This window comes from Elephantulus edwardii, unplaced genomic scaffold (assembly GCF_000299155.1).
Source record: "Elephantulus edwardii isolate Elephantulus edwardi_28Jun2011 unplaced genomic scaffold, EleEdw1.0 scaffold00041, whole genome shotgun sequence".
Taxonomy (NCBI): Eukaryota; Metazoa; Chordata; class Mammalia; order Macroscelidea; family Macroscelididae; genus Elephantulus; species Elephantulus edwardii.
Window position 1 is genome coordinate 3393519 of NW_006399791.1, and position 9881 is coordinate 3403399.

A 9881-nucleotide genomic window follows, 5' to 3' on the forward strand; every position below is an offset into this window, starting at 1 on the left:
AAAAACCATGGCCTGTATCAGGCGGACCTTAGTCTTCAGAGAGACACTGTTGCTCTTGAGTATTTTGGAGAGGTCCCTAACCGCAGGCTTTCCCCATCACAATACGTTTTTTGATTTCCTGGCTACTGGTGACAAAAGTGTTGACCGTGGAGCCGAGCAAACTGAAGCTGTGAACAATCTCAATCTCTTCGCCATTTTTATACTAGTTTATTTAAAAATTAAAATACTTTTTTTTCACACTATACCCTTCCCATTTTCCTCTCCTCTCCACTCAACCATCAAATTGTGTGACCCTATGATTAATCCCACCCAACACACATCCTCATCCCTTTGCTTCCACCCCCACTACCCCCCCACCCCTGCTTGGATCCTCATACTCATTCAACAATAAGGGTTTTATACAGTATTTGTCCTTATGGTACCGTGTTAGTTCACTCAGCATAATGCTCTCCAGTTCCTCCCAAGTTAGGTAGTAATTCACAAACTCACTGCTCCTGCGTGCTGCATAGTATTCCATTGTATGAATGTACCATAATTTCTCAATCCATTCAATTGTTGTTGGACATCTGGGCTGTTTTCATGTTCTTGCAATGGTGAGCAACACTGCTACGAACATTGGTGTACAAGTCTCCATTGGTGCCTCAGTTCTCATTCTCTCAGGGTCTATTCCAAGCAGTGGAATAGCTGGGTCATATGGAATTTCTATGTTCAGTTTTTTGAGGAAGTGCCAAACTGCCTTTCTGAGTGGTTGTACCATTGTAAAATGGATTATTTTCTTAATGTCCTCCCAAAGTTCATCTGGTTTTTGTTCATTAGTGAAGGTTCAAGACCTCAAACCTACTCCCAAGATAGTCTTTATAGTCTAGTAGGACAGACTCGAGGTCAAACTTTAGTTCTTGTGGATTTAATTGTCTGGGTTGAAATTACACCTCTTCCATGTTCTAGGTAATGCAATCTGGGGAAATAACCACTTCAAGTTTCAGTTTCTTTATAAAGAAAATGAGGATGATTGTATGCACTTTATAGGGGTATGACAGAATAATAAAAGAAAATGCTTAGACCATGCCTGATGTATAGTGTCTAGATAGCAGAAAACGGTACAAGTGGGCATAGGGCCATGGTTCTCTCCAGAGGGAGTGAGAATAACACAGCCCTTCATAGCCAAAGAGACAGCCCATCCCCCTCCTAAGGACTGCCTAGAGGATTTGAACTGCTGATCTTTCTATTACCAACCACAACTCCTTACTAAGGCTTCGCTGCTAGTTTTGTGTTTTGGGGGGATTTTTTTGGGTTTGGGGTTTTTTTTATAAATAGTAAATGGTTTGGTTTCTTTATCTATCCAGCTGTCAGGGAGTTCAATAAACATGAATCATAAAGCAGTTAAGCCCTGATTTCAACTAGGCTCTGTTTCTGATTGAAGTCAGCCTTCAAAACAGCAGCAGAAGCAAATTTCACTCAGTGAGCATAATCGTCTCATGCTCTCTGTGGTGCTCAGGCTAATGGAGAGTTATTCCCAGGAGCCCCCAGGACAAGTTTATTTAAATGAGCAAGCTGTAAACACACTTGTAAAAATTATTTGTAGTCTGTGCCAAATAAAGCTCAGGGCTCAGTCCACTGATCCCGAGGCCAGCAGAGAGAAGTACACAGTTTGCTTTCCCTCAGCCTCACAACTGCTGATGTGCACACCACACGGTACAGCCAGGAGGGGTTATGTCAACATTGCCCTGCTGAAGAGAAGAGACTGAATTCAACTGAACAGCTTCTCTGTCACTTCTGAGGGAGTGCATGCAATTCTTTTACTCAAACGTTGTTATGTTATGAAGTACTGTGGAGTCCAGCAAGACTCATAGTGACCCCAAGAACAGCAGATCTGAATTCTGTCCTCTCCTGTGCCACTCTTATCAGCCTTGAAAAATTAGAGTTTACTGCCACAAATGCTATGTCAGTGCATCTAATTGAGGGCTTTCCTTTACTTCACTGACCCTCCATTTTTCCAAGCATGATGTCCCTTTCCGAGGAATAGCTTTTCCTAACAACATGTCCAAAATAAGTGAGATGAAGATTCACCATCCTTGCCTCCAAGGAGCATTCTGGTTGCACTTTCTCCAAGATATATCTGTCTTTTCTTTTGGCACTCCATAGATATTCAGTATTTTTCTCCAGCACCACAATCAAAGGCATCAATTCTTCTCCAATCATCCTAATTCATTGTCCAGCTCTCAGATGCATAGCATGTGACTGGAAAGACTGCAATTTTTTTTTATTATGCAGATTTCCATGGTCTTTGCAATCACTTGTTATGCATCCGAGAGTTGGACAATGACTACGGAGGACAGAAGGAGAATTGATGCCTTTGAGCTGTGGTGCTGGAGAAGTGTATTGAGGGTACCATCAACCGCTAAGAAAGCAAACAGATTCATCCAGGAGAGGGTTAAACCAAGCTGCTCTGGAGGCAAGGATTCTGAGGCTCCGTATGACATACTTTGGACTTGTTGTAAGGAGGGACAGGTCCTTGGAGAAGGACATCATGTTTGGGAGGGTGGAGCGACAGCGCAGGAGAGGAAGGCCCTCTATAAGGTGGATTGATTCAGTGACTGGGGTAATTGGGATGGGTGTATTGGTGACAGTGCGATTGGCACAGGACAGAGTAGAGTTTAGGGCTGTTGTACATAGGGTCGCTATGAGTCACAGGCAATTCAACAGCACATAACAACAACAACATGCAGATTTTGCCCCCTCTTACTTTTCTTCATTGACATTGTGTTTTATAAAATGAAGCATCATTGGACTATGCCCAACATTACCCTGTCTTTTCAGCTCCCTCTGGATCTCTCCTATTTCTTTTACCCTCTACCTCCACCAACAAATTGTGTGACCCTGTAATTTCCCCCATACTCATCCTCAACCCTCTGATTCCATCCTTTACCCCCTTGGATCCTCATACATGTTTTACTAGCTATTTTTCTATATTTGAAATACTTGTCTTATGCAGTATTCGTCCTTATGAGACCGAGTTAGTTCACTCAGCATAATGCTCTCTGGTCTCTCCCATGTTATGAAGTATTTTTCAGAATCATTGAACCTGAGTGCTGAATGTGTGAATGTACCACAATTTTTCAATCCATTCCATTATGGTTGAATATTTGGGCTGTTTCCACTCTCTTTTGATGTTTCCCTGATCATTCAACATTTGGCCCATGGCTTCTCTTCTCTCAGTCTTGCAACTCAAGGCTTGGATTTATTTCTCAGTTTCTTTAGTATGAGAAATATCAAATGAGTTCTTTCTTTTTAATTCTCCATCTCTAGGTCTTTGCACATTTCATTCTGATACTTTGCTTTGTCTTCTCGAGCTCCCCTTTGAAATCTTGTGTTTATCTCTTTAGGCTAATTAAAATAACATACAGCTCTTAACAATCGAGTTGTATCATCTGCTATGGTGTAAAGAACCTGGCATCATGCATTAAAATCACAGAAATGTGATATAAGGTATTCATTTAAAATAGATTATTTCAGCATTCAAAATCCCCTTTACCCTCCAAGCCCTTTCCATCCCTGGAAGTGAATGAAGCAAATGATGCCATTAGATTTAAGCAGTAAATAAAGGGGAAAGCAGTGGACTGTGAACACCAAAGAAACCAAAGAAAGGTGACAGTGTTGAGTGAATGCCCCTAGGTGCCACTACTGTGCTGGGCACTAGGCATGTTCTTCATAAGTTTATGCATTTATGCAAGACCAATAAGGAGGATAAGCTCTCCTTTCTACAAACTCAAAGAGGCACTGGTAGTTCAATGGTAGAATTCTTGCTTACCATAACAGAGATCCAGGTTCAATTCCCCACCAATGCCCCTCATACACAGTCAATTCTCATCTGCTAGCAGAGGGTTTTTTGTGCTGTTATGAAACTAAACAGGTTTCAGTAGAACTTTCAAGCTCAAATGGACTAAGAAAAAGCTTCTAAAAAATCAGCCAATGAAAACCAATTAGATCATAACAGTCCAATCTGCACTCAATCATGTGGACAGTGTAAGACTAGGCAGTGAATAATTTCCTGTGTGTGTAGTAACTATGAGTCAGGGGGTGACTTCAGAGCATCTAGCAATAGTATATTAGAAAGGCTAAGGCCCAGATGGTAAGGGAATTTTCAAGTGATCTTCAACTAACTAGTTGGAAAAATCAGAACTGAATTCAGTTGTCTTTAAATCTGAAGTCTAGATGCTGCCCGAGAGCGCACCACCTCCATCCATGACATGAGGTCACTTGTCGGGTAAATGGCCGTATTAGCTACAGTGATGTCTCATAGACTAATAGTGCCAAAAGCAGCATTTTTCTACTCTCTGTAATTCTCTGAAGATCGGTACTCTAACTCAAGTTCTCCTCAGACAGTTTTAAAATTTCTCTTTTTCTCTTCAAACCCCATCTTAATTCTTTCACTAAATTGAACCCACTGAACATCATCCTATGACCCCCTTAATTCCCTTACAAACTCATAAGCAATCAACCTTTTCACTTTTCTACTTATCGTAATGATCCTTTGGGTGGTGCAAATGGCTAACACACTGGCTACTAACTGAAAGGTCAGAGGTTTGAATCCACTCAGAGGTACCTCAGAAGAAAGATCATAGATCTACTTCCAAAAACTCAGCCATTAAAGACTACAAGGAGCACAGATCTAGTCTGACACACATGGAGTTGTCACACATCAGTCAACTCAGTGGCAACTAGAGTTTTGCTTTATTCCATCTATACCTTCAACTCCAATTTCTATTATTGTCCCATAGACACTTTCCACCTCAACACTACAGAATAAGCCAAAGATCTCTAAACACCTTGAGATCAATCCCTTTCTCCAGTGGAAGTGTCTTTCCTCAAAATTCCCTTCCTCATCTTCACGTCCCTAACTCCTACTCAAGTTTTCCAAACCTCAACATGGAAGCATTATCGTGGGTGCTCCAACTGACCACTAGAATAAATTACCTTTAATTATAATTGTGTTGTTATTTAATTATATATGTTCATTGTTAAAAAAAAAAGGCTGTAAACAAACAAGAGTTCTACTACCATTTCCATTTGTCTGTCAGTTGGTCATAATGCGGTGGCTTGCATGTTGTTGTGATGCCACCAGTAATTTCAAATTCCAGCAAGGCACCCCTGGGGGGCAGGTGTCCAGGGTCCCTGGGAAAAGACATTGTGTGCTTAGAAAAGTGAAGAAGACAACTCTCCATGAGCTTCCAAACTAACTCACTCACTAAGTTGAGGAAAAACCTACGAATAGTAGTAGAACATTATCTGGTATATATGTTGTTGTTGATTGTCTTCAAGTCAAGCATGACTCATAGCAACCCTATGAACAAAAGGCCGGAAGCCCCTCTACAACTATTGACATGTGTGTGTGTGTGTGTGTATATATATACATATATATGTGGATATATGTATATATATGTGTATACACACACACATGGCTACTAATTGAAAAGTTATATATGTAGTTACAGTGCTGGAACACGAAGCCCTCAAGTTGAGTGATACTATGTGACTGGGTAAGACCTGCCTCATCAATGGAGAATCCTTTAAATTGCAGCATTGGAAAAGAATATTATTGAATATGCCCAAGGAGACCAAAAGAATGATCACATCTGTGTTGGACAAAGTATAGCCAAAAAGCTCCTTAGAGCATATTGTCAAGAGGGGCCAGTTCTGGAAAAAGGATGTGGTACTTAGAAGAGTGGAGGTTCAATGAAAGAAAGAGAAGAGGATGCGTCCATGACATGGGTTTACAGAGTGACTGAAGCAATGGGCTTAAACCCAGCAGAGATTAGGGGGACATGTCAGGCTGGTCTTTTGTACGCAGGGTCAGTATGAGTCAGAACCAACTTGATGGTACTTAACAATTGCAACTGAGATGTGATAACCACTAACAGCATTTAAAAGTAAATTGAGAGATAGAAAGGGAAACCATTGTCAATTGGTGAAACAGAAGAAAGGCATGTTGTAAGCTTTGAGCTTTGGAAACATTAAACTAAAACAAACCAAAGTTACAGTGAGAGAGAAAAGAAGAGTAAAATATGAACGATACGATAAAGGGGCTGAACTATACAGGATACTTAAATAAATAGACTTGACGGCTATAATGTGACAAATGTCAAAGATAAAAGAAGTGATGAATCCCAGAAAGATGGTGCATGCTGAATTGGAAGTATATGTGGCATTCCTGAAAAACAGGGCTTCTGTGGTGGACAGTGACCAGGTCTGATTTCCTTCTTAAGACAATCACTTTGTGGAGAACGAGTCTCACACAACAATGGTGGGAGCTCAAAGAATAGACCAACAGGCTATAAATTCATAGTCAGCAAGAGCTGATGGGGCTTAGACAGGAAAGAAGTGGCAGATTAAAAATAAACTTTGCAGGAAGACTTGAAAGACTTGGAAATTGTGGGTTGAGAGAAAAGATTCAAGGATGATTCCAAAATGATCAGTTGAACAACTGATCATTTGCTATCTTGGGAGATGGAGGAAGAAGAAATGGGTTTGAAGGTTTACATTGTGGTTTTGAATATATAAAACATGAAATGCTTGTGCATTCTACCACTTATTAAATGATTAGGCTATTTGTTTGCTGTTTTTATTGCTAATTTTATGGTTGTTGTTTATTGTTATGTGCTGTCAAGTCGCTTGCGACTCATAGTGATCCCATGCACAAGAGCCTTAAACGCTGCTCTATCCTGTGCCAACCTCACCATCACTGACACACTCACTCCCACCACCCCAATCACGGAATTGATCCATCTCATTGAGGGTCTTCCTCTCCTGCGCCGTCCCTCCACTCTCCCAAACATGATGCCCCTCTCCAAGGACCAGTCCCTCCTCGCAACATGCCCAAAGTATGTCAGATGAAGCTTCAGAATCCTTGACTCCAAGGAGCATTTCAGCTTCACCCTCTCCAGGACAAACCTGTTTGTTCTCCTAACAGTCCATGGTATATTCAACACTCTTCTAAAGTACTTGTTAAATTTTATTTTTAGACATGCCAAGAATGAAAGTGCAATACTATCCTGTCCCCTTGTGCTGTGCTCTTCAGCATCTGTCATGATATCTCTGACTCTTCCCATTCACTACAAGCCCCTGGGATTGATGCCTCCTGCGTCTTTCTGAGAGACTCTACAACTTCTGCTCCAGAGTAGCAAGGTGGGCAATTTCCTTCTATGTGAGGAAACTCTACAGGGGCAGCTATGCAGCAATTTCAATGCTACAGCAGAGGTGCTGGGGAGGGGGGTGGGTGGGTGGAGGGAGGTGAAGAAGTGGAGAAAGAAAGAGAGAGAACTAGACAGACAGAACGAAAGCATATATGCATCACAGCTCTTACAACGCACCACGGGGGAAAAAAATTCCTGGAGTGAATTCATAGTAACTTTTCAGTAAACCAGTCAGTATCCTTTCTCAAAGACCAAAGAGTGAGTTACATTTAATAATGAAAATAGTATTGGTCTTCAGAGAGGAGTGATTCTCAAAGTATAATCCTTGGGACAGAAAATCCTGAGAACACGTTAGAAATATGATCCTTCACCTTACCTCCACCCTTCCAAGCCAGAAACTACGGGGCTGGGGCCCAGAACTCTGTTTTTAACAGGCCGTTCAGACAGCTCTAATGCACTTTCAAGCTGTAGAACCAGTGGTCTTATGAACTATAAGAAAATGTGTTTTGTAACCCTTTCATGTGGCATGGATAAAAGTCCCCATCAAGTTCAGTCCAACTCATGTGTTTGGAGTAGAGCTGCTCCACAGAGTATCCTAGGATGTAATCTTAATAGCAGTAGATCACCAGGCCTTTCTTCTGCAGTTCTAGCAGGCAGGTTCAAACTGCTCAACCTTATTGTTACCAGCCGAGCGTAAAACATTTACAAAACCCAAGGAGTCAGATAAAATTGACACCATTTCAAATAAATAAAGCATGACTGAGAAAGCCTGAAAACATCCTCTTAAAAATAGTTTAGTATTAAAATTATGAAAGACAAAGTTTCATCTTTGCAAGAAAAGTTTTAAAGAAAAAGATTCACTTTAGGCAGCCCTGGCGCGGCAAGCCCGGCTCACCTGGCAGATGCCGCTGATGCACATGTCCAGGGAGTCTGCGTTGCAGCGAGTCCCATCCAGCACCTTGGGGGCCAGCTCCACCACCAAGTTTTGTCCCCGCGCATGACACTTGAGCGCACAGGGGGCAGTAGGGTCATTATATCTTGGAAGCCATTCGTAATAGTGCCCCTGATACTGGACATCATTGTAGGCAGAGCACTGCTGGGCTCTGAAGTCCTCTGCGTCTGGAGGGCAGTCCTGCAGGCAGAGAAAAAGGACCACACACATGTATCATCCAATGAAATGAGCCAACGGAAGGCAGACAGAGTTTACCAGGATCCCAGGACGTCAGGCCCTCTGTGCTAGGAGTCATCTCATCCTTTTATATGTTTTTTTCTTCTTCTTTTTTTTTCCCCATTCAAGGACAAGCTGTGGACTTCCACTTGGAATTCCACCATCGGGATGGGCACAAAGGATTACCTCATCTTTTCTCAGTACTTATCCAGCAGGTATTTTTGTACAGCTAAAAGGTTACCATATTTGGGTATCAAATTTTGCCTTATTTTAGCCATCTTGGATATTCATTTTCAAATGCATCCTATATTCTGCTTCCTGTTGGAATGAGGACATGGAATGGTTTGGGGTTTGTTTGCATCAGGTGAGTTAGGCCATTCTAAGGATTTTAAGGTGAAGGCTTATTTGCCTGATGCTAACCCCCTCAGGGAGATCTGATGCCACAGCTGTAGTTTGTAGTGAGTTACACTACTGACCTAAGGTTGTTGTCAGTTCAAATCCACCAGCAGCTCTGAAAAAAAAAAAAAAGACAACCTCCTTCTGTGCAAGTCATAGCCTCCAAAAACCCTCTGGAGGGTCAGCTATAAGTTCCAACCTAACAGCAATGACTTTGACTTTCAGCATTCAACAGTGGTCATTGAGTTGATTCTGACTCATGAGGACATCAGATGTGTCAGAGACCTATGCTCCTTATTATTTCAGAGGTTGAATTTCGTCTGGACATTGATCCCTTTCATCCAAAGAACCTTGGGTGGATTCAAACCTACAGACTTTCCGTTAACGCTCAAGAGTGCTTACTTTCTGCACTGACCAGGGACTCCTTCCATACTCTAGTTGGCCAAGTTTTGTGAAACTATGTCTGTTGCTTTGCTGTTGCCTAAACACCTCAGCTGCTCTTTCTTCCTGTTGTCAAATCTTTTCTATCATTCTTTACTCGGACTAAGTGCCTGCCTCCAATTAGCCATGGGACAGAAAGTAGATGGCCTAGCTTGTTCAAATTCTGTCTAAAACAAGAACAAATAAATCTTGAAAAAATAGTGGAGGGAGCTCTCATAATAATAGGGAAAAAGAAAAAAGTTTATAGAAGACTTAATGACTCAAACTCAAATAGGTACAAACTCATTGCTATGAAGTCCTGGTGGACTCCTAGGTGACCCTCCAGTGGGTTTCAGAGGCTGCAAATCACTCAGCAGGAGATTGCCCATCTGTCACGTGTGGAGATGGTGGGTCTGAACTTCCAGAGAGCTGCTGTTTCCAATTCCCTCTTGACGAGGACAACTGAATCGTGTGTCACTGACTTCTCCCATCAGATATTTGCAAAGAATTAAAGTTATTGGATGGTAAAAAAAAAAGTTACTCTATTACTTTATGCTTCAAAATATGTTGTTGTTGTTGTTGTTGTTGTTGTTATGTACTGTCCAGTCGCTTATGACTCATAGCGACAATATGTACAACAGCTCTAAACTCTGCTCTGTCCTGTGCCAATCGCATTGCCTCCGACACACTCATCCCGATTGCCCCAG

At 41.8% G+C, this 9881-nt stretch overlaps 1 protein-coding gene across 1 annotated transcript in view; it reads right to left on the bottom strand.

Moving 5' to 3' along the window:
- Positions 1-8352, bottom strand: part of ADAMTSL3 (ADAMTS-like 3) — a 313622-nt gene extending 305270 nt beyond the window's left edge. Inside the window, exon 1 of the mRNA XM_006885199.1 lies at positions 8086-8352. Coding sequence (XP_006885261.1) covers positions 8086-8352 — 267 coding nt within the window. The remainder of the gene's footprint in view (positions 1-8085) is intronic.
- Between the last annotated feature and the right edge of the window lie 1529 nt (positions 8353-9881).